This window comes from Hemitrygon akajei, chromosome 4, assembly GCF_048418815.1.
Source record: "Hemitrygon akajei chromosome 4, sHemAka1.3, whole genome shotgun sequence".
Classification (NCBI taxonomy): domain Eukaryota; kingdom Metazoa; phylum Chordata; class Chondrichthyes; order Myliobatiformes; family Dasyatidae; genus Hemitrygon; species Hemitrygon akajei.
The window spans coordinates 196,793,417-196,817,560 of record NC_133127.1 but is presented as its reverse complement, the minus strand read 5'-3'; the positions used below and the strand labels follow the sequence as shown (position 1 = coordinate 196,817,560).

The 24,144-nt window shown below is 49.6% G+C and overlaps 1 protein-coding gene across 2 annotated transcripts; it reads left to right on the top strand.

The window, feature by feature from the left end:
- Positions 1–421: 421 nt before the first annotated feature.
- LOC140727098 (secreted frizzled-related protein 2-like) lies at positions 422–19,067 on the top strand. Of its 2 annotated transcripts, none has more exons than XM_073044360.1 (4): positions 422–652; positions 6,854–7,695; positions 11,429–11,509; positions 15,746–19,067. In XM_073044360.1, exons 2-4 carry the CDS (start codon positions 7,170–7,172, stop codon positions 16,057–16,059), a joined length of 921 nt encoding a protein of 306 aa, XP_072900461.1. In that variant the 5' UTR covers positions 422–652; positions 6,854–7,169; the 3' UTR covers positions 16,060–19,067. The 2 variants fall into 2 exon arrangements, with proteins under 2 accessions (XP_072900461.1, XP_072900462.1); XM_073044361.1 differs by having other exon boundaries at positions 422–664.
- The last annotated feature ends 5,077 nt before the right edge of the window (positions 19,068–24,144 follow it).

Sequence of the window (24,144 nt, the reverse complement as noted above, 5' to 3'; positions counted from 1 at the left end):
AATTATGTGCTGGATGTGAATGTTGGTGAAGCCCCGAGTGAAATAGCTTTACACTAACCGCTACGCGACTGTGGCTTCTCCCCGCCCCCCATACTTCCCTTCCTTTTTGCATTACTTACTTATTTTTATGGTGATTTACAGTAATTTTTAAATGTCCTGTTGCCGCAGAACAACAGATTTCACACCATGTCAGTGATAATGGACCTGTATCTGACTCCACCCCCCCCCCCCCCCCCCACAACACTTGGCCACAGTCCCTGCCCACAGTTGCTCATATCCTACACATCGCTGTTCATAAATTTAAACCAGCCCTTCAAGGCAAGTTTGCAAAAGTCTGCTACACCCCCTGAGACACAAACAACATCAGGGAGCTGAAGTGTGGACTCGCAGTGATGGGCGGGGACAGCGAGAGGCCCTAGTGGGAGATTTATTACATGCCAATTTTAACTTCTCACAGCTACCAGCTCTCCCTCGCAGAACACAAAACTGCTGGGGGAACCTGCCTCTGTGTCTCCCTCACACAGCGTCCGGGCTTCATTGGAGACAGCACGAAGCAGGAAGCAGGAGAGACTGGAAACTCGAAAGGAGTGAGAGGGAAAAGAGGGGAGAGACAGGACTGCACCAGACAACAGGAATCCGACAGTTAAAGGAGGTGAATGGGCAGGTTGTACCTCACTGGTCATTCCAACACTCACTCTCTCTCTCTCTCTCTCTCTCTCTCTCTCTCTCTCTCTCTCTCTCTCTCTCTCTCTCTCTCTCTCTCTCTCTCTCTCTCTCTCTCTCTCTCTCTCTCTCTCTGTGTCCCTCTCTCTCCCTCTCTCTCTCTCTGTCTGTCTTTCTCTCTCTCTCTGTCTCTCTCTCTCTCTCTCTCTCTCTCTCTCTCTCTCTCTCTCTCTGTCCCTCTCTCTCTCCCTCTCTGTCTCTGTCTCTGTCTTTCTCTCTCTCGCTCTCTCTCTCTGTTTCTCTCGCGCTCTCTCTCTCTGTCCCTCTCTCTCTCTCTCTCTCTCTCTCTCTCTCTCTCTCTCTCTCTCTCTGTCCCTCTCTCTCCCTCTCTCTCTCTGTCTCTGTCTCTGTCTTTCTCTCTCTCGCTCTCTCTCTCTGTCTCTCTCGCACTCTCTCTCTCTCTGTCCCTCTCTCGCTCTCTCTCTGTCTCTCTCTCTCTCTCGCTCTCTCTCCCACTCTCTCTCCTTCACTTTCTCTTGCTCTCTTTTGCTCTTTCCCTCTCCCTCTCTCTCCCCCTCTCTGTCTGCCTGTTTCTCTCTCTTTTTCCCTCTCTCTCTCGCTCTCTCTGTATCATCCTCCCTATACATCTATACCTCTCTTTCTTCCTGTCTGTCTCTTTCTCCCCCTCCCTCTCTCAGTCTTTCTCTTACCATCTCTGCCTATCTGTCTCTCTCACTCTCTCTGTCTCCTTTTGTCTGTCTCACTAACTCTCTCTTATACACTCTTTCTCTGTCTCTCATTCTTTCTCTGTCTCTCTGTCTGCCTTAACCTATTTCTCTCTTGCTGTCTCTTCCCCTATCTTTCTCCCTTTCTTTCTCTTCCCCCTCTCTCCAACTGTGCATCATCCTCTCTTTCACCCCCTTTGCAACCTCACTCTCCCCCTCTCTCCTTTTCTCACCTCCTCCTTCTACCACTCTCTCTCTCTTTCTTCCCCTCTCTCCTTCTCTCTCTCTCTTCTTTCCTCTCCTTTTGTCAATCTCTAGTCTCTCCCACACATTTTCTCCTTACATGCTCCCTCTGCCTCCTATCTGTTCATCTCCGTCTGTCTCCTGTCTCAGTCCATCTCCCTCTGTCTCCTGTCTGACCATCTCCGTCTGTCTCCTGTCTGTCCATCTCTGTCTCTGACTCAGTCCATCTCCCTCTGTCTCCTGTCTCAGTCCATCTCCCTGTCTCCTGTCTCAGTGCATCTCCCTCTGTATCCTGTCTGTCCATCTCCCTCTGTCTCCTGTCTGTCCATCTCCCTCTGTCTCCTGTCTCAGTGTATCTCCCTCTGTATCCTGTCTGTCCATCTCCGTCTGTCTCCTGTCTGTCCATCTCCCTCTGTCTCCAGTCTCAGTCCATCTCCCCGTCTCCTGTCTGTCCATCTCCCTGTCTCCTGTCTGTCCATCTCCCTCTGTCTCCTGTCTGTCCATCTCCCTCTGTCTCCTGTCTGTCTATCTCCCTCTGTCTCCTGTCTGTGCATCTCCATCTGTCTCCTGTCTCAGTCCATCTCCCTCTGTCTCCTTTCTCAGTCCATCTCCCTCTGTCTCCCGTCTGTCCATCTCCCTCTGTCTCCTGTCTGTCCATCTCCCTCTGTCTCCTGTCTGTCTATCTCCCTCTGTCTCCTGTCTGTGCATCTCCATCTGTCTCCTGTCTCAGTCCATCTCCCTCTGTCTCCTTTCTCAGTCCATCTCCCTCTGTCTCCTGTCTCAGTCCATCTCCCTGTCTCCTGTCTCAGTGCATCTCCCTCTGTATCCTGTCTGTCCATCTCCCTCTGTCTCCTGTCTGTCCATCTCCCTCTGTCTCCTGTCTCAGTGTATCTCCCTCTGTATCCTGTCTGTCCATCTCCGTCTGTCTCCTGTCTGTCCATCTCCCTCTGTCTCCAGTCTCAGTCCATCTCCCCGTCTCCTGTCTGTCCATCTCCCTGTCTCCTGTCTGTCCATCTCCCTCTGTCTCCTGTCTGTCCATCTCCCTCTGTCTCCTGTCTGTCTATCTCCCTCTGTCTCCTGTCTGTACATCTCCCTCTGTCTCCTTTCTCAGTCCATCTCCCTCTGTCTCCCGTCTGTCCATCTCCCTCTGTCTCCTGTCTGTCCATCTCCCTCTGTCTCCTGTCTGTCTATCTCCCTCTGTCTCCTGTCTGTGCATCTCCATCTGTCTCCTGTCTCAGTCCATCTCCCTCTGTCTCCTTTCTCAGTCCATCTCCCTCTGTCTCCCGTCTGTCCATCTCCCTCTGTCTCCTGTCTGTCCATCTCCCTCTGTCTCCTGTCTCAGTGTATCTCCCTCTGTATCCTGTCTGTCCATCTCCGTCTGTCTCCTGTCTGTCCATCTCCCTCTGTCTCCAGTCTCAGTCCATCTCCCCGTCTCCTGTCTGTCCATCTCCCTGTCTCCTGTCTGTCCATCTCCCTCTGTCTCCTGTCTGTCCATCTCCCTCTGTCTCCTGTCTGTCTATCTCCCTCTGTCTCCTGTCTGTGCATCTCCATCTGTCTCCTGTCTCAGTCCATCTCCCTCTGTCTCCTGTATGTCCATCTCCCTCTGTCTCTGGTCTGTCCATCTCCGTCTGTCTCCTGTCTGTACATCTCCATCTGTCTCCTGTCTCAGTCCATCCCCCTCTGTCTCCTGTCTGTCCATCTCCTTCTGTCTCCTGTCTGTCCATCTCCCTGTCTCCTGTCTGTCCATCTCCCTCTGTCTCCTGTCTCAGTCCATCTTCCTCTTTCTCCTGTCTCAGTCCATCTCCCTCTGTCTCCTGTCTGTCCATCTCCTTCTGTCTCCTGTCTGTCCATCTCCCTGTCTCCTGTCTGTCCATCTCCCTCTGTCTCCTGTCTGTCCATCTCCCTTTATCTCCTGTCTGTCCATCTCCCTCTGTCTCCTGTCTGTCCCTCTCCCTCTGTCTCCTGTCTGTCCATCTCCCTGTCTCCTGTCTGTCCATCTCCCTGTCTCCTGTCTGTCCCTCTCCCTCTGTCTCCTGTCTGTCCATCTCCCTGTCTCCTGTCTGTCCATCTCCCTGTCTCCTGTCTGTCCATCTCCCTCTGTCTCCTGTCTGTCCATCTCCCTGTCTCCTGTCTGTCCATCTCCCTGTCTCCTGTCTGTCCATCTCCTTCTGTCTCCTGTCTGTCCATCTCCCTTTATCTCCTGTCTGTCCATCTCCCTCTGTCTCCTGTCTGTCCCTCTCTCTCTCTCTCCTGTCTGTCCATCTCCCTGTCTCCTGTCTGTCCATCTCCCTGTCTCCTGTCTGTCCCTCTCCCTCTGTCTCCTGTCTGTCCATCTCCCTGTCTCCTGTCTGTCCATCTCCCTGTCTCCTGTCTGTCCATCTCCCTTTATCTCCTGTCTGTCCATCTCCCTCTGTCTCCAGTCTCAGTCCATCTCCCCGTCTCCTGTCTGTCCATCTCCCTGTCTCCTGTCTGTCCATCTCCCTCTGTCTCCTGTCTGTCCATCTCCCTCTGTCTCCTGTCTGTCCATCTCCCTGTCTCCTGTCTGTCCATCTCCCTGTCTCCTGTCTGTCCATCTCCTTCTGTCTCCTGTCTGTCCATCTCCCTTTATCTCCTGTCTGTCCATCTCCCTCTGTCTCCTGTCTGTCCCTCTCTCTCTGTCTCCTGTCTGTCCATCTCCCTGTCTCCTGTCTGTCCATCTCCCTGTCTCCTGTCTGTCCCTCTCCCTCTGTCTCCTGTCTGTCCATCTCCCTGTCTCCTGTCTGTCCATCTCCCTGTCTCCTGTCTGTCCATCTCCCTTTATCTCCTGTCTGTCCATCTCCCTCTGTCTCCTGTCTGTCCCTCTCCCTCTGTCTCCTGTATGTCCATCTCCGTCTGTCTCCTGTCTCAGTCTATCTCCCTCCTCTGTCTATCAGAATCAGAATCAAGTTTATTATCACTGACATATATTATGAAATTTGTTGAAGATTGCAAGACAGTAAAATCTTTGAGAGTTAGAATTAAATAAAAAAAATAATGTGAAAGGGGTATTAGGGCAGAGTTCATGGTCTGTTATGAAATCCAATGGCAGAGGGGACGAAACTGTTTCTAAAGTATAGAATGTGTTTCTTCAGGCTCCTGTACCTCCTCCCTGATGCGGGAATGAGAAGAGAGATTATCCCAGTTGGTAAAGGACTTGCTTTATTGCTCAGCTTTCTTTCTTACTCTTGGTGTTCCTGATCCAATCTGTTTGAAGGGACAGTGTAGAGGGAGTTTCACTCTGTGTCTGACCCCGGGAGTGTGAGATGGGACAGTGTAGAGCGAGCTTCACTCTGTGTCTGACCCTGGGAGTGTGAGGTGGGACAGTGTGGAGGGAGCTTCACTCTGCGTCTGACCCCGGGAGTGTGTGATGGGACAGTGTGGAGGGAGCTTCACTCTGTGTCTGACCCCGGGAGTGTGTAATGGGACAGTGTGGAGGGAGCTTCACTCTGCGTCTGACCCCGGGAGTGTGAGATGGGACAGTGTAGAGGGAGTTTCACTCTGTGTCTGACCCCAGGAGTGTGAGATGGGACAGTGTAGAGCGACCTTCACTCTGTGTCTGACCCTGGGTGTGTGAGATGGGACAGTGTGGAGGGAGCTTCACTCTGCGTCTGACCCCGGGAGTGTGTGATGGGACAGTGTAGAGGGAGTTTCACTCTGTGTCTGACCCCGGGAGTGTGAGATGGGACAGTTTAGAGGGAGTTTCACTGACTCAGAGCGATGCTGAGAAGTTCCAGATGGAGAGCAACCAAGGAAAGTGTGAAGTGATTCACTTCGGAAGGTGGAAATTGAAGGCTGAGAACAGGGTAAATGACAGGATTCTTAGCAGTGTGGAGGAACAGAGGCATCTTGGGTTCCATGTCCATAGATTCCTCAAAGTTACTGAGCAAGTTGATAGGGTGGTTAAGAGGCCGTATGGTGTGTTGGTCTTCATAATCTGGGAGATTGAGTTCAAGAACTGCGAGGTAATGTTACAGCTCTATAAACCCCTGGTTAGACCACACTTAGAATATTGTGTTCAGTTCTGGTCACCTCATTATAGGAAGGATGTGGAAGGTTAAGGGAGGGCACAGAGGAAATATACCAGGATGCTGCCTAGGTTAGAGAGCAGGTCTTATGTGAATACGTTGAGTGAACTAGGGCTTTTCTCTGTGGAGTGAAGGATGAGAGGAGGCTTGATCAAGGTGTACAAAATGAGAAGAGGTGTAGATCAAGAGGACAGGCAGAGACATTTTCTCAGGATGGCGATGGCTAACAAGAGGAGGCATAAAGCATTTTGCATGTGTTGCTTTGAATTTCCAGAATCTGTAGACCTTCTGATGTTTATAATTTAAAGGTTTGTGGCCTGGATTGGGGAGCATGCCTTATGAGAATAGGTTGAGTGAACTCTGCCTTTTCTCCTTGGAGTGAAGGAGGATGAGAGGTGACCTGATAGAGGTGTAAAAGATGATGAAAGGCATTGAGCGTGTGGATAGTCAGAGGCTTTTTCCAAGGGCTGAAATGGTTGCCACAAGAGGACGCAGGTTTAAGGTACTGGGGAGTAGGTACAGAGGAGATGTCAGGGGTAAGTTTTTTACTCAGAGAGTGGTGAGTGCGTGGAATGGGCTGCTGGCAATGGTGGTGGAGGCAGATACGATAGAGTCTTTTAAGAGACTTTTGGATAGGTACATGGAGCTTAGTAAAATAGAGGGCTATGGGTAAGCCTAGTAATTTCTAAGGTAGGGACATGTTCAGCACAAATTTGTGGGCCAAAGGGCCTGTATTGCGCTGTAGGTTTTCTATGTTTCTGTGTTTCTATGTAAAATTCAGAGTCTTAGCCTAAAATGTTGATAGTTTATTCATTTTCATAGATACTGCCTGACCTGCTGAGTTCCTCCACCATTTTATGTGTGTAATTTTAAAGTGTTTGAAGGAAAGTTAGGGGCGGGGAATGTCAGAGGTAGGGTTTTTCTACACAGAGAGTGGTGGGTGTGTGAAACACCCTGCCAGGGGAGGTGGTAGAGGCAGAAACAGAGGGGACATCTTAAATAGGATGATAGAAAAATGGAAGTCATTTTGGGAGGGAAAGGTTAGATTATTCTTAGAGTAGGTTAAAGGGCTGGCACAACATTGTGGGCTGAAGGGCCTGTGTTCTATGTTGTATGAATTCAGTGACTGAGTGACAGGTGGGCAGTGACAACCACCCTTTTCTCTCTTTTCACTCACAGGCCGAATTAAGAGTAACCTTCATTCTCGGTTGTGAATCGGCCACTGAAGACAATCAACTGATTTGTGGAATAAGTATCCTGGGCTTCCTCCTGCCAGACGGGATCCCTGAAGAAGCAGATCTTTGGGCTGGACATTGACCTTTAACCTTGTTGGAGATACAGGGAGACCTGATTTGAAGGCTTTGACTGTGGCAACGAGTCATTTTCCAGCCAAAGAGGCCATCTTAGGCTCAACGAATTGTCTCAAACCCCAGCATCAACCAGCTTTCCTGTCCTTGTTGTCAGGGTTGTTCGAGCAGGAAGGCGAGGGTTGGCCATGTCTTGGCAGGCTTGCTCTCTCTGGAGTTGGGTGGAAGCAAGGGCCCTGGCGTGTCTCCTCCTGGCCTTCTGCTCGGGCCTAGCCCCAGCCGCCGAGATGCCAGGCTTCCCCCTCGGGTTCTCAGTCCCGGGCAAGAGCAACTGTAAGCCCATCCCGCACACCATGACGCTGTGCCACGGAGTGGGGTACAGTGAGATGAGGCTCCCCAACCTCCTGGGGCACGACACCATGAAGGAGGTGGTACAGCAGGCCGCCTCCTGGGTGCCCCTCCTCAGCAAGCACTGCCACCCGGACACCCGCAAGTTCCTCTGCTCGCTCTTCGCCCCGGTGTGCCTCAGCGAGCTCCAGGAGGCAATCCAGCCCTGTCACTCACTCTGCCGCGACGTGAGGGACAGCTGTGCCCCCGTCATGCTGGCGTTCGGCTTCCCCTGGCCCGAGATGTTGGACTGTCACCGCTTCCCGGCGGGTAACGATCTCTGCATCCCGTCCGCCAACTCGGAGGAGGAGAGCGTCCAGCAGGAAGGTAAGGCCGATGTTACTTAGTCATAGAGCACAGATCAGGCCCTTTGGTCCATCTAGTCTGTGCTAACTGTTACTCTGCCTCTTTCTATCCACCACACCCAGACCAGAGCCCTACGTAGCCCTCCCATACAGCTACTCATCCAAATTTCAGTTAAATCCAACACTTGTACTGGCAGCTCAATCCAAACTCACAACTTTGAGTGAAGAAGTTCACCCTCATGTTCACCAGAAACATTTCACCTTTCACCCTTGACCCATGACCTCTAGTTCTAGTCTCACCCAACTAGAGTGGAAAAGGCCTGCTTGCATTTACTCTATCCATACTCCTCATAATTTTGTTTACCTCTGTCAAATCCCTTCTCATTCTCCTATGCTCCAGGGAATAACGTCCTAATCTTTTCAACCTTTCCCCGTAACTCAGGTCCTCAAGTACCAGCAACGTCTTTGTAAATTTCTCTCTACTTCTGCTCAGCAACCCACGGAGCCAAAACACTAACTGTACCGCTCTCTCCCAACAGTCACTTATTCCCTGAAATTCTAGTTTCTGTTCCAGTTTAAATTTTATATACTAACTCTCTCACCTCCTTCTTCCAGTCCTGATGAAGGGTCTCAGCCCAAAACGCTGACTTTTAACTCCCTTCATAATAGTTGCTGCCTGATCTGCTGAGTTCCTCCAGCATTTTGTGTGTGCCCCTAGTCCCCCCATCCCCACATTTTATTTTCCCTTATCCTTCTGGCCCCATTACCCCTTTCCCCTCTCCCTGATGCTCACGACCTGCCCATCACATATCTTCCTCCTTCTGATTCCCCGCCATCTTCCTGTTTTCCTATGGACCATTCTCCTCTCCTATCAGATTTCTTCTTCTTCAGCCCTTACCCCTTCCACCTATCGCCTCCCAGCTTCTTACATCACTCCCACTCTCACCCACATTTGCTCCTCACCTGGATTCACCCACCATCCAGCAGCTTGTACTCCTGCCCCTTCTCCTCCTTTTATTCTGGCTCCTGACCCCTTCCTTTCCAGTCCTAACAGAGGGTCTCAGCCTGAAAAATCCACTGTTTATTCCCCTCCATAGATGCAGCCTGACCTGCAGAGTCCCTCCAGTGTGTTGCGTGTGTTGTCCAGCGTGTATTGAACACTGAACAGAGAGCATTCCAGCACAGTACAGGCCCTTCAGCCCACAATGATGTGCCGACCTTTTAACCTTCTCTAAGCTCAATCTAACCCTTTCCTCCCACATAGCCCTCCATTTTCCTATCATTGGCCTATCTAAGAGTTTTTCAATCGTCCCTGATGTTTTTTTGAAGCTGTTACATTGGGAGACTAATCCGTCAAATCTGTTTGTTTGCCTCTGATTGGTGGTCGAGCTGTCCAATTATTCTGCACAGGAGTGGTTGAAAGTTGGGTTCTGCTTGTGAGTTTAATGGAGGATTCGGCCCATCTCGACAAGGATAGGATGTTGGGTCCCAGCCTGAGCTGTTCAGGGGAGACACGGTAGTGTGGCAGCTAGCATAACGCCATCACAGCACCAGCTGTAAGACTGGGGGTTCGATTCCTACCGCTGCCTGTGAGGAGCTGCACATTCTCCTCGTGACCGCATAGATTTCCTCCCACGTTCCGGTTAGGGTTAGCGAGCTGTGGACGTGTCACGTGGAGGCATGCCAACACTTGCGGGCTGCCCTCAGCACGTTGGGACTGTGTTGGTCGTTTCGATGTACACGTGACAAATAAAGCTCATCTCTTTAAAGAAGCAGCTAGCCAGGGCTCTGGGCAGTGCTGAGAGCAAACTCACCACTGCAGCTGAACACAATTCGCAAACGACGATGTTGCACAGCGCCACTAATTGGCGGTGAAGCCCTTTGGGGACACCCTGAGACTGAAACACAGCATTCCTTTAAGCTCCAGCGACGCCAGCCACCAAGGTTCTCTTCAGCTGCTGGCAAAAGGCAGGGCTTAGATCACAGGGCAAGAGAGCCAGAGAACAAAAACATCAATTCCGAAAACCCAAATGAATCTAAGATTTAAAAAAAAGAGCTGAAAATACAGTCTCAATAAAACTGTGCTCAAAGCTGCCAAATTTTTTGTAAAATCCCCAGGAGCTCTTCGGAGAAGGAAACTTGTGGTTATTGCCTGGAATGGCCCCACAAAGCTCCCCTGTAGTTCAAGTTCAAGTTTAACCATAACCGTGAGTGCAGTCAAATGAAACACCGTTCCTCTGGGACCAAGGCGCAAAGCACGGTGCCTCAGAGAGGTCTCTGTCACCCAGTGTGCCACCATGTACATGCACCCGGGGGGTGTGAGGGTGCTGGCATTTATACCACATCCCTAGCTGTCCTCAGGAAGGTGGGGGTGAGGCACTGGGGACAGAGCTCCGGGAATGAGGCCCACTGATATTTCACCTCGGTAATGTAGCGGTTAGCACAACGCTATTACAGCTCAGGGTTCAGAGTTCAATCCCGACATCGCCTGTAAGGGGTTTGTATGTTCTTACTGTGCGCGGGGTTGGTTGTTGTAAATTGTCCTGTGATTAGGCTGGGGTTAAATCGGTGGGTTGCTGGGTGGCTGGGCTCTGTGGGCCGGGAGGGCCTGTCCACACTGTCTCTCTAAATAAAATCGCATTAGGGGCTGGGAGGGGAACCTGCGGGTGTGGGTGTTCCCCCAAGCCACTATCTTCCTCCTCCTTTCGGTGGGGTGACCAGTGAAAGGCCAAGACAGAGTGGATCTGGAGAAGATGTTTCCTATAGTGGAGGAGTCTAGGAACAGAGGGCACAGCCTCAGAGTAGTGGGGCATCCAGTTAGAACAGAGACGAGGAGGAATTTGTTTAGCCAGAGGGTGATGCATCTGTGGAATTCTTTACCACAGACAGCTGTGGAGATCAAGTCATTGGGTATATTTAAAGTGAAGATTGACAGATTCTTGATTAATCAGGGTGTCAAAGATTACGGGGAGAAGGCAGGAGAATGTGGTTGAGAGGGATAATATTTATTTATTTGTTATTTTGAATTACAGTACAGTATGGGCCCTTCCCACCTAATCAACTCTGCTGCTGAATTACAGCCGTGTGACCCACTAACATACCATGAAAGCCTGATTAAACCACACATGGAGTACTATGTTCAGTTCTGGTTGCCTCAGTATAGGAAGGATGTGGAAGCTTTAGAGAGGGTGCAGAGGAGATTTACCAGGATGCTGCCTGGATTGGAGAGCATGTCCTATGAGGATAGGTTGTACAAGTGGGGGCTTTTCTCTCCAGAGTGAAGGAGAATGAGAGGTGACTTGATAGAGGTGTACAAAATGATTGAGACATATATTAAGAGGACAGCCAGAAATGTTTTTCCAGGGCAAAAATGGCTAATCTGAGGGGGCATAATTTTAAGGTGATTGGAAGAAAGTATCGGGAGGATGTCAGAGGTAGTTTTTCTTTGCACAGAAAGTGGTGGGTGCATAGAATAGACTGCCAGGGCTGGTGGTGGAGGGATTTACATTAGGAACAATTAAGAAACTCTTAGATAAGCTCGTGGATGAAAGAAAAATGGAGGGTTATGTGGGAGGGAAGGGTTAAGTTTATCTTAGAGTAGGTTAATGGGTCAGCACAACATTGTGGGTGAAAGGGCCTGTACTCTGCTGCTCTATGTTGCCAAAGATTCCTTGCTGTCTGACCACCCGGACAGGATTTTGAAATGACTGTGGACTTGGATGATTCCTAATTGATTACGTTGTTGGTCATTTCAGAATCAAAGATCTGCGATCCCTGCAAATCGGAGGGAGAGGTCGAGGGAGACATTCTAGCGAATTACTGCAAAACTGACTTTGGTAAGATTCAGAAACGTATCGCTGTGGAAAGGTACCAATGTAAGCAAAACTTTGTGAAGTTAAATCAGCTTGGTTTCCAAGGAGATGCCAGGCAGGCCAGTCCATCACGGGTAAAACCTCCCCTCCATTGAGCACATCTACATGGAGCATTCCACAAGAAAATAGCATCCATCACCAAGGATGGATCCAGGCTATGCTCTCTTCTCACTGCTGCCATTGGGCAGGAAGTACAGGAGCCTCAGGACCCACACCACCAGGTTCAGGAACAGTAATTACCCTCAACCATCAGGTCCCACACCACCAGGTTCAGGGTCAGTTATTACCCCTCAACCATCAGGTCCCACACCAACAGGTTATAAACAGTTATCACCCCTCAACCATCAGGTCCCACACCACCAGGTTTAGGAACAGTTATTACTCCTCAACCATCAGGTCCCACACCAACAGGTTATAAACAGTTATTACCCTCAACCATCAGGTCCCACACCACCAGGTTCAGGAACAGTAATTACCCTCAACCATCAGGTCCCACACCACCAGGTTCAGGGACAGTTATTACTCCTCAACCATCAGGACCCACACCACCAGGTTCAGGAACAGTTATTACCCTCAACCATCAGGTCCCACACACCAGGTTCAGGGACAGTTATTACCCTCAACCATCAGGTCCCACACCACCAGGTTCAAGAACAGTTATTACCCCTCAACCATCAGGTCCCACACCCCCAGGTTCAGAAACAGTTATTACCTCTTAACCATCAGGTCCCACACCACCAGGTTCAGGAACAGTTATTACCCTCAACCATCAGGTCCCACACCACCAGGTTCAGGAACAGTTATTACCCTCAACCATCAACTCCTGATCCCGTGTGGATAACTTCACTCTCCTCAACCCTGAACTGAGTCCACAACCTATGGATTCACTTTCAAGGACTTTACAGCTCATGTTCTGAGTTTTTATTTAATTATCTATCTGGTTATTGTTTATTTGTTTTTTTATATATTTTTTATTTCACATTTACACCTTTTTTTCTTCTTTTGTGCATTGGTTGTTTGTGAACGGTTCCCACTGTATTTTTTGTCCCAGTGTGAATGCCTGCAAGAAAATGAATTCCAGGGGTGTCCATGGTGACATAGACATGCTTTTCATTTGGAACACTGTGAATGGCATCCAAGAGGAAGCAGTGGGAGGTTAACAAAGGGAACTCCGGACCTTAGAGTTCAGGTGACAGAGCGATGGCTTAAAAAGGGAATGACAGAGAAACTTCCAGAAATAAATGGCACTGAAGTTTCTCGGGACGATACATTGGTGACATAATCCTGCAGCCTCCTTTCTCCAGATACCCGGGCTCGACCGGCCCTCCGGTGCTGTCCGTGTGGAGTCTGCACGTTTGCTCTGTGACCATGTGGGTTCGCTCTGGTGCACCAGTTCCCTCCCATATCCCAAAGACCTGCTGGTCAGGGGGTTAAATAGCTGCTGTAAATTCTCCCCCCCCCCCGTGGATGGGTGACAATCAGGAGAGTAACAAGTGTTTCGTGTAGAATGAATCATAGTTAGTCAACAGAGAAACAGGCCCTTCGGTCCATCTCATCCATGCCTGCCTTTGTGCCTTCTTGAGCTCGCCCCTGCATTGGGCCCACATCCCTCTAAAGCAGGGGTTCCCACCCTCTGTGTGTCACGGACAAATGTCATTAACCGATGGGTCTGTGGACTCCAGGTTGGGAACCCCTGCCTTTTCCCATTGATGTACCTGTCCAAGTGTTTTTTAAATGGTGTAATCGTACCCACATCGACTGCTTCCTTGGGCAGCTCGTTCCTCACACCCACCACACTTCGTGTGGGAAAGCTTGCTCCTCTGCCCTCTAGTTTTAGACTCCCCTGCCCTGGGGAAGAGACTGCAACCATCTCCCACATTTATAAACCTCTATCAGGTTACCCCTCGGCCTCCTTTACGCCAGGGTAACAGTCTCGGTCTGTCCAGTCTCCCCTTGTACATATCTCAGGCTCTCTGTTCCTGGCCACGTTTCTGTGAATCCCCTCTCCTTCTCCTTCTTTTTGCTAGCTGACCAAAACTTCACAGAATACTCCAGGTGTGATCTCACCAAAACCTTCAAGTGCTGTAACATGACGACCCAGTCCATAGAGTCACAGACCAATACAGCATGGATACAGGCCATTTGGCCCATCTAGCCCATGCTGATCATGGTACCCACCCAGCTAGTCCTGATTTCCTGCGTTCGGCCCATTTCCTTCCAAATGCTTCTTATCGTATCTGCCTCACCCACTTTCTCCGGCAGCTTGTTCCATATACTCACCACCTTCTGTGGGAAAAAGTTGCCCCTCAGTTCCCTTCTCACCCTAAACCTGTCCTCCCTAGATCGTGGACTCCCCTGCCCTGGGGAACAGACTGTTATGGACACTGTTGCTGGACAGTGCGGCATGAGATGCCGGAAGAGGCCTGTTCCGTGCTGTATCTCAATAAATAAATACATATTTTCTCCATTTTTTCCCAGTTTAACCATGACTTTTGTATAACATGGTGACCAAAACTATGCAGTTTTCCTACAGATGACTGATACACTGTAACATAATGTCCCAACTCCTATACCCAATGCCCGGACAGATAAAGGCCAACAAGCTGAAACCCTTGTTGATGCCCCTTTCAACAATCTCCACACTTGTACCCCTCATCCTTCTGTTCCATTACACACCTCTAGTGCCCTACCAGAGGTACGATGTCCCATTCTGGCTTGACTTTCCAAACTGCATGACCTCACACTTATCAGTAATTGAAATCCATTTGCCACTCCTTAGCCTATTTCCCTAACTAATCAAGATCCTTCTCCATAGATGCTGCCTGACCTGCTGAGTCCCTCCTGCATTTTGTGTGTTGCTCTGGATTTCCAGCCACTGCAGACTCCAGATTTGGCCCAGACCGTCACGGGTAAAGCCCTCCCAACCATTGAGCACATCTACATGAAACGCTGTCATAGGAAAGCAACATCCATCATCAGCGATCCACACCACCCAGGCCATGCTCTGTTCTCTCTGCTGCCATTAGGTAGAAGGTACAGGAGCCTCAGGACTCACACCATCAGATTCAGGAAATGCCACTACCCCTCAGTCATCAGGCTCTTGAGCAAAAGAGGATAATTACACTCGTCTGTTGAGATGTTCCCACCACCAATGATCTCACTTTAAGGACTCTTTACCTTGTTACTTCATGCTCTCGGTTTTCATTGCTATTTATTTGGACAGTTTGTTGTTTTTTCATTGATCCTGTTATAGTCACTATTTGCTGAGCACGCCCGGAGGAAGAACAATCTCAGGGTTGTACGTGGTGACACGTGTGTACCCTGATAATTAACTTTTTTCCTCATCTTACTGCTTTGAACTCTGAATCAGCCTCACTGAACTGATGAATGAATCTGTATCACCTTGTCTTTCATGGGATCTTGCTGTGTTTCCCACAGCCATGACTGCCCCAGGCTGACTTCCAAATGAAGTCTGGTCATTCGGACGGTCAGAGTCTGATCAGGTTTATTATCACTGACGTGCTGCGAAATTTGTTCTTTTGCGATGGCAGTGCGGTGTAATGCATAAAACTACAGTAAATTGCAGTGAAAATATAGAAAACATATAAGTTGTGCAAAGACGAAAAGATTAGTGAGGTAGTGGTGATGGGTTCGTGGTCTGTTTAGAAATCTGATGGCAGTTTCTAAAACACTGAGTGTGCACCTCAGGCTCCTGTACCTCCTCGCTGTTGGTAGGAATGAGAAGGGGGCATGTCCTGGGTGATGGAGGTCCGTAATGATGGATGCCGCCTCTCTGAGGCATCGCCTTTTGAAGATGTCCTCAATTCTGGGGAGGCCAGTGGCCCCGATGGAGTTCTCTGAGTTTACAACTGTCTGCAGCTTTTTCCGGTCTCGTGCAGGGGCCCCTCTAGACCAGCCGATAACACAATCAGCTAGAATGCTGTGCACGGTTCAGCTACAGAAATTTGTGAGTGTATTTGGTGACATCAAATCATCACAAAGTATAGCTGCTGTGCCTTCTTTGTAATTACATCGATATGTTGGACCCAGGATAGATTCTCAGATATGTTGACACCCAGGAACTTACAGCTGCTCACCATTTCCCCTCTTGAAGTAAATTCAGAGGCTCAGGTGAGGGAGAAACATCTGACTGACCTTTGCTCTGTTTTCACCTTCCTTTCCCCTCCCGGCCCATCCCAGTACTGAAGGTGAAAGTCAAGGACATCGTCTACCTCAATGGAGATGCCAGGATCGACCTGGAGCCCCGCAGCAGGACGCTGGTGGCACCCGAGTCCATGGATCAGAGCGAGGAGCTGTGGCTGGCGGGGGGCTCGGCTTGTACCTGCGACGTCCTGCGGGATCGCTCGGCTTCCCACCTGGTGATGGGGCAGCTGCAGGGGGAGGGCAAACGGATGGTCACTCTGGTCAGGCACTGGCAGGGCAGCAAGCGGGACCTGCGCAGGATGGCCAGGGGCTTCAAGAAAGTCCGCTGCTACCCGGGCAACAGGAACTAAGGAAGGAACCCCCTGTCTGCGGCTGTTATCACTCAGCCATGGCTCTCTGCATCTCCAACCCAGCCTCCCCTTCCCTCCATCAAATACACCGAGAGATTCCATCCCCAACATCTCCGGCCCAGTCCAGAACATCCAAACCTGTACCCCTCCCACAGTGTGACCCTCCCTCAGTACCACCCCTCCCACAGTGTGACTCTCCCTCAGTACCACCCCTCCCACAGTGTGACCCTCCCTCAGTACCTCCCCTCCCACAGTGTGACCCTCCCTCAGTACCTCCTTCCACAGTGTGACCCTCCCTCAGTACCACCCCTCCCACAGTGTGACTCTCCCTCAGTACCACCCTCCCAGTGTGACCCTCCCTCAGTACCACCCCTCGCACAGTGTGACCCTCCCTCAGTACCTCCCTCCCAGTGTGACCCTCCCTCAGTACCTCCTTCCACAGTGTGACCCTCCCTCAGTACCACCCCTTCCACAGTGTGACCCTCCCTCACTACCACCCCTCCCACAGTGTGACCCTCCCTCACTGCCACCCCTCCCACAGTGTGACCCTCCCTCAGTACCTCCCTCCCAGTGTGACCCTCCCTCAGTACCACCCTTCCCACAGTGTGACCCTCCCTCACTACCACCCCTCCCAGTGTGACCCTCCCTCAGTACCACCCTTCCCACAGTGTGACCCTCCCTCACTACCACCCCTCCCACAGTGTGACCCTCCCTCAGTACCACCCCTCCCACAGTGTGACTCTCGCTCTGTACCACCCCTCCCACAGTGTGACCCTTCCTCAGTACCATCCCTCCCACAGTGTGACCCTCCCTCATTACCACCCCTCCCACAGTGTGACCCTCCCTCAGTACTGCCCCTCCCACAGTGTGACCCTCCCTCAGTACCTCCCCTCCCACAGTGTGACCCTCCCTCACTGCCACCCCTCCCACAGTGTGACCCTCCCTCAGTACCACCCCTCACACAGTGACCCTCCCTCTGTACCACCCCTCCCACAGTGTGACCCTCCCTGAGTACCTCCCTCATTACCATCCCTCCCACAGTGTGACCCTCCCTGAGTACCTCCCCTCCCACAGTGTGACCCTCCCTCATTACCACCCCTCCCACAGTGTGACCCTCCCTCAGTACTGCCCCTCCCACAGTGTGAACCTCCCTCAGTACGACCCCCCCGACAGTGTGACCCTCCCTCAGTACCACCCCTCCCACAGTGTGACCCTCCCACAGTACCATCCCCACAGTGTGACCCTCCCTCAGTACCACCCCTCCCACAGTGTGACCCTCTCACAGTACCACCCCCACAGTGTGACCCTCCCTCAGTACCTCCCCTCCCACAGTGTGAACCTCCCTCAGTACCACCCCTCCCACAGTGTGGCCCTCCCTCGGTACCTCCCCTCCCACAGTGTGAACCTCCCTCAGTACCACCACTCCCACAGTGTGGCCCTCCCTCAGTACCACCCATCCAACAGTGTGACCCTCCCTCACACACCCCTCCCACAGTGTGACCCTCCCTCAGTACTTCCCCTCCCACAGTGTGACCCTCCATCAGTACCTCCCTCCCACAGTGTGACCCTCCATCAGTACTTCCCCTCCCACAGTGTGACCCTCCATCAGTACCTCCCTCCCACAGTGTGACCCTCCATCAGTACTTCCCCTCCCACAGTGTGACCCTCCCTCGGTACCACCCATCCAACAATGTGACTCTCCCTCAGTCACACCCCTCCCACAGTGTGACCCTCCCACAGTACCATCCCCACAGTGTGACCCTCCCTCAGTACCACCCCTCCCACAGTGTGACCCTCTCACAGTACCACCCCCACAGTGTGACCCTCCCTCAGTACCTCCCCTCCCACAGTGTGAACCTCCCTCAGTACCACCCCTCCCACAGTGTGGCCCTCCCTCGGTACCTCCCCTCCCACAGTGTGAACCTCCCTCAGTACCACCACTCCCACAGTGTGGCCCTCCCTCAGTACCACCCATCCAACAGTGTGACCCTCCCTCACACACCCCTCCCACAGTGTGACCCTCCCTCAGTACTTCCCCTCCCACAGTGTGACCCTCCATCAGTACCTCCCTCCCACAGTGTGACCCTCCATCAGTACTTCCCCTCCCACAGTGTGACCCTCCATCAGTACCTCCCTCCCACAGTGTGACCCTCCATCAGTACTTCCCCTCCCACAGTGTGACCCTCCCTCGGTACCACCCATCCAACAATGTGACTCTCCCTCAGTCACACCCCTCCCACAGTGTGACCCTCCCTCGGTACCACCCCTCCCAGTGACACTCCCTCAGTACCACCCCTCCCACAGTGTCACCCCCCCCGTGACCATTTGTATATACTGTCCAGCTTGGGGTTTGTTTGCATTTCAACACTTGACCCGTGTTGTCAGTGACCGGACACTGCTTTGGGAACTGGTGCAGTGAAACCCTTGCTCTGCCCTAACTTTGGACATTTCCACTGGGAATCCCGTCTGTAACCCTTATCAAGATCAAGTTCAGCTTTGTTGTCTTCTGACCGTACATATATACAACCAAACGAAACACGTTCTTCTGGACCACAGTGCACCCACACAACATTTATCACACGCAGCACATAAAACAAAATTACTTCCATAAATAATAAAATATATTTCAAAATATACGTAGTGTGCAGCACAGGTAAACAGTGACACTCTCCTAGTGACAAGGCCTGGGTTGTGGCAGGGTATTCATTAATCTCACAGTCTAGGGGCAGCTGTTAGCCCCCCATTGCTGAGAGCTCCGAGACTGGCTGTACCCACAGTGCCTGAACATACGGCTCGCAAATGTCTGATCTGAGGTTTACAGTGTTGGGGGAATAAAACCAGGGTGAATCATTCTCACTGGAAGCTCCTGTGATATCCAAATGAATCTGTTTAAATTAGCCTCTCCCAGCGAAATATAAAAAATAGCTGTAGATTCCTGTTGCATTGTGACATGTACCGCAAATCAGCAAATTGTAAAAATTTATCCAATAATAAACTTTCTTTTCGTAGCCTGTTGTTCGCTATGCAGTACAGTTGGTAAAGACATTGTGATACGCGATGTAGAGTATGGTACACTTATCAGGCCATCTCTAGCATTAGTATTTGGGCGTTACAATAGCGCCACAGTTTGTGTTATACGTTACAGCCCCCGCGACCGCAGTTCAGTTCCCGCTTGATGTCTGTAAGGAGTTTGTACGTTCTCCCCGTGACTGCGTGGGTTTCCGCCGGGTGCTCTGGTTTCCTCCCACAGTCCAAAGACATACGGGTCAGTAGGTTAATTGGTCACATGGGTGTAATTGGGTGGCACGGGCTCGTTGGAACAACGTTGTGGGTGAAAGGGCCTGTATGTCTAAATGAAAACCACCGAGCACAGAACAAAGAACATTACAGCACGGCACAGGCTCTTTGGCCCTCAATGTCGTTCCGGCCTTCTAACCTACTGTAAAATCAATCTAACTCTTTCCTCCTACATAGCTCTCCATGTTTATTTCATCCATGTGCCTCTCTACAAGTCTCTGAAAAATCCCTAATGTATCTGCCTCGACCACCATCGCTGTCAGCTTGTTCCACGCAATCACCACTCTCTGTGTAAAAAAACTCCCTCTGGCATCCCCCAAGCTTTCCTCCATTCACTTTCTCTGGTACGCTCTGCATTGTCGAATTTACCTCAGAACTACCCCAGAGTCGAGTTATAAAAAAAACCAAACTCATTCCCCAGTTCTGCCGGCTGGGAACGAGGCCAAAGTCACACAGAGTGTTGACAGCATTAAATATTCTGGCTCTGGCACTCTGACATTCTCCACACAGGGAATTCTGCAGACCCTTCGGACAAATGACGTGTCTGCACTTGTGGTTTACTACAACGTGTCTTAAAAAAACCCTCGGGGTGTAACTCAGCTCAACGCACTACGGTTGTTAAATTTAATCACGTTAAGATTAATTGTGGATCTAATTATCCCGAACATTCTGTTCCCTCGCTGCATTTCCGCACAGCCTCGTTGGCTTCATTATATTTTTATTAAGCATGCGTGAACACCTCGAGGATTTCAATCTCCTGCTTTAGTGTTTACAGAGGATTTAGTCTGGTGTGAATTCCATTCCCAGTTCAGATCATTCACTTTTGGAAGCAAAGCTTGTAATCCCAGAGGCAATGTAAGCTACGTGTTGAACGGAGACATAGATGCAGCCCACACCAGGTTTCATACATACCCTCTGTTAGCCTTAAATGACACCAAATTGGGAAGGGGAGCAGTGAGTCACTTTGACACAGAAAGAGGAAGGAACTCTGACCTTTTACTTCCCCTCACCTGCCCATCATTTCCCTCTGGGTCCCCTCCTCCTTTCCTTTCTCCTATTGTCCACTCTCCTTTCCTATCAGATTCCTTTTTCTCCAGCCCCTGACCTTTCCCACACACCTGGCTTCACCTTAAACCTTCTTGCTACCCTCCTTCCCCTCCCTCCCCATCTTCCCCCTTCCTTCTCGGTCCTGAAGAAAGGTCACAGCCCAAAACGTCGACTGCAGATGCTGCCCGGCCTGCTGAGTTCCTCCAGCATTCTGTGAGCGTTGCTTGGATTTCCAGCATCTGCAGATTTTCTCTTGTTAGAAAAGAAGTTAGTTTTTTAACCCCTTCACGCCCTCCTGGGCGTAGGCCTTGGACAGCAACTCACCAAAGTTCCTCTGTACTGGGCCAAAGTTTCAAGTTGACCACAGGTGTAGCTGGTCTTCAAAGCTCTTTCCTCTGCCTGGGATGAGCTCTTTGGGGCTTTTGTTGGTGTTTCTGTGGGTTTTGGGTTTTTATGGGATGGGGTTGCTCGCCCCAGGCCCAACCCTCCTCCTTTCAGAGCCGGGCTTGGGACCGTCCATAGCGGAGTTAAAGAGGAAAGCAACACACACGGTGCTGGAGGAACTCAGCAGGGCGGGCAGCATCTCTGGAGAGGAGAAACAGTCAACATTTCAGGCTGAAACTCTTCATCAGGACTGGAAAGGTAGGTGGGGGGCAATTGAATTCTTTTAATTATTGAATTAATTTAAATTGTTTCTTATATTTCTTATTTATATAAAGACATAAACAACGTAGATTATAAACATGAGAAGATCTGCAGAAGCTGGAAATCCAAACAGCACACATAAAATGCTGGAGGAACTCAGCAGGCCAGGCAGCATCAATCAGACATCCCACCTCTCCCGGAAGTTCCGGGAGTCTCCCGCATATTGATAGCGGCTCCCTGACGCCTGCAAATTATATACAATATCCCAGAAATCAGTTTTGAGAGAGAGAGAGAGAGCACACGGCATGGCAGAGTTTTCCAAAAAAAGAAAATATAAAATGTGCTTCACCCCAGACTACACTAAAGTGTCCCCCTGCTTAATAGGGGTCAAAAATAATGACAGTGTTGCTCGCTGCACTGTTTGCAACAGTAGCTTTTCTGTTGCCCATGGTGGGTTAAATCACTGTTGAGGTGAGTTTAACAGGTGTCATTCGTTCATGAGCATAGCTAACGTTATTTAAGCTAGCTGACTAGCTGCTAAGGAGCATCCCACCTCTCCCGGGAGTGTCCCGCAAATTGATGGTGCTACCTCCCTGAAATGAGTTTTTGCAGGGTGGGATGTCTGCATCAATGGAAATGATTAAACAGGTCCTGATGAAGGGTCTCGGCCCGAAACGTTGACTGTTTATTTGTTTCCATGGATGCTGCCCGACCTGCTGAGTTCCTCCAGCATTTTGTGTGTTGGCGGTGGGTACAGAGCAGCCTGCCGATGTGTCAGAGGAGCTGGTTTGGGTTCTGTGGAGCTGGCCTGACTGCAGACCACGCTGCCCGCTACTCAGAGGCATCAGAGTTGGTGCAATATAACTGTGAGAGGTTGTCTCGGACATTTCACTTGCGATTGCAAGACACTGTTGGACAGTGATAACGCAAGCTGCCGCAGGTGTTACCCTTGTCTGGTGGAGAGACAGTCGACATGGGGGCTGCGTGGCCTCAGTTGTACGAGAAGTAGGCCTCAAGCCTTGGGCTTGCCTGCTACTGCAGACCAGGTAGGAGTTGTGGAAGTGCTACAGCAGGGATGGCCAACCTATGGCACATGCGCCAAAAGTGGCACATTGGATGATTAGCAGAGGCGCATTGCACCCCAGTGATAATAATAAAAAAGTAAACCTACTCATGCAGAAAGTATTCACCAAAAACCGATCTGTAGAAAAAAAATCTATAACAGGAATTCAAGTAGCTTAGAGCTAGAAATGGCTTTTACTGAGAATAAATCTAAAACTCAGCAATTATTTTGTAATTTTATTATTTCTTGCACATCTTTTGGCGAATGTTATCTTCTTTCACTTAATCTGTTTTCAATTTTTAAAAAATGTTCAATGAGTAAAACTAGGAAAGAAGGACTTTTGTTCTGCAGTCGTTCCATAACTGTTCAATACGCGTTTGGTACTGGTTTGATCCTGAGGCGCCAGGTGTCTGCACCAGCGGTGCGTCGCAGGTTTTTGCCAGTCAGTTTACAATTGACACTCGTGCACTACGGAGTTGTGCTTTGTTCGTCCTTTGTGAACATTTGCGGTTTTGTACTTTTTCAAAAATTAAGCCTTGATTTTACATTCAGTTACCCATCACAGTGCAAAAGAAAAGCAGAAAGTGATAGTAAGCGTGAATTCAATGAACAGTGGGAAAATGAGTTCTTATTTATAGCGGGTCCGTCAGGAAAACTGTTGTGTGTTGTTTGTGAAAACACTTCCTCACATAATAGAAGACATGATCTTAATAGACACTATAAAACACAACATCAGACTGAAATAGAAGGAAAACTGAAGCTAATGCTTGGGTCTGAGTTACGGAAAGAATATGTGATTAAGAAAAAGGAAGAAATCAAAAGAAGACAAAATATATTTGTTAAAAGAAGCTGTGAAAGTTTGGCGATGACAGAGGCGTCCTACAAAATTGCTTTAGCATTGGCCAAAAAATGGAAGTCTTTCTCTGATGGGGAAGAAATTGTTAAGCCTTGTCTCCAAATATTTGCAAGTTGTCTTGGTGATAAAAATATCGAAAGGAAAGTAGACGAAATTGCTCTGTCAAAGCAAACCGTTACGAGACGCAGTGAAGAGCAACTGAAAGACCTTGTCCATGCCTGTACTTGCTTTCCTTCAGCTTTGGACGAATCTGCTGACATATGTGATGTAGCCAGATAAGCATCTTTATAAGAGGAATTGATGATAATTTTAGCGTCAATGACAGGTAAAGCCACTGGGACTACAACTTTGCTTGAAAACTTTCTAGGTCATCCTCTACCGAAATGTCACTGCATTATACACCAAGAGTCACTGTGTGGAAAAACTTTAAATTTGCAGCATGTTACGTTACTGGTTGTGAAATGCGTGAATAAAATTAGAGCAGGAGGATTAAACTGATGAGAATTCAGGGAATATTGTGAAATGTTAGATTTGGACTATGGCGATCTCGTCCTTCATTGTGAGGTGCGCTGGCTTTCTAGACAACAGGTTCTGAGTAGACTCTGGAAACTGAAAAATACTGTTCATAATTGTCTAGAAGAGAAAAATGAGCTGCCTGAGGAAAGAGCCCTTTTATGTGATAACAATTAGCTATTTGATTTAGCATTTTTAGTTGATGTACCAGGCATCTCAATGATCTAAATTTGAAACTCCAGGGCAAGAACAAATTGTTTCCCAGCTTAGTAAATGATACCAACGCATTCAAGATGAAGTTAAAACCGTTCACCTCTCAGTTAGAAAACAAGAATTTGAGCCAGTTTCCACACTTAAAAGAGCAGAGTGAATGTGTTGAAGATAATGGCAATTTTACAAAATATGTTGGAGAAAATCAGTTTATTGCAAGAGTCATTAGAAAGTCGTTTTTGTGATTTTGCTAAAGAAGAAGACTGCATACTTGCATTTATAAACCCATTTTCGCTTAGTGAACAAAAAAAAATCATGAAGATGCTTAGTAACATACAAATGGAACTTACTGACTTGAAAACAAATTCATTATTGAACATAAAATTTGATGAGGTTCCCTCAGTTCCAAACACTTCTGACATGATTAATTTCTGGCGATCATTACCCTGTGAAC

Coding starts and splice junctions, on each gene's coding strand:
- LOC140727098 (XM_073044360.1), top strand. CDS start 7,170: ATGTCTTGGCAGGCTTGCTCTCTCTGGAGTTGGGTGGAAGCAAGGGCC. Junction 7,696..11,428: donor GGAGAGCGTCCAGCAGGAAG/GTAAGGCCGATG, acceptor TGGTCATTTCAG/AATCAAAGATCTGCGATCCC. Junction 11,510..15,745: donor TTACTGCAAAACTGACTTTG/GTAAGATTCAGA, acceptor GGCCCATCCCAG/TACTGAAGGTGAAAGTCAAG.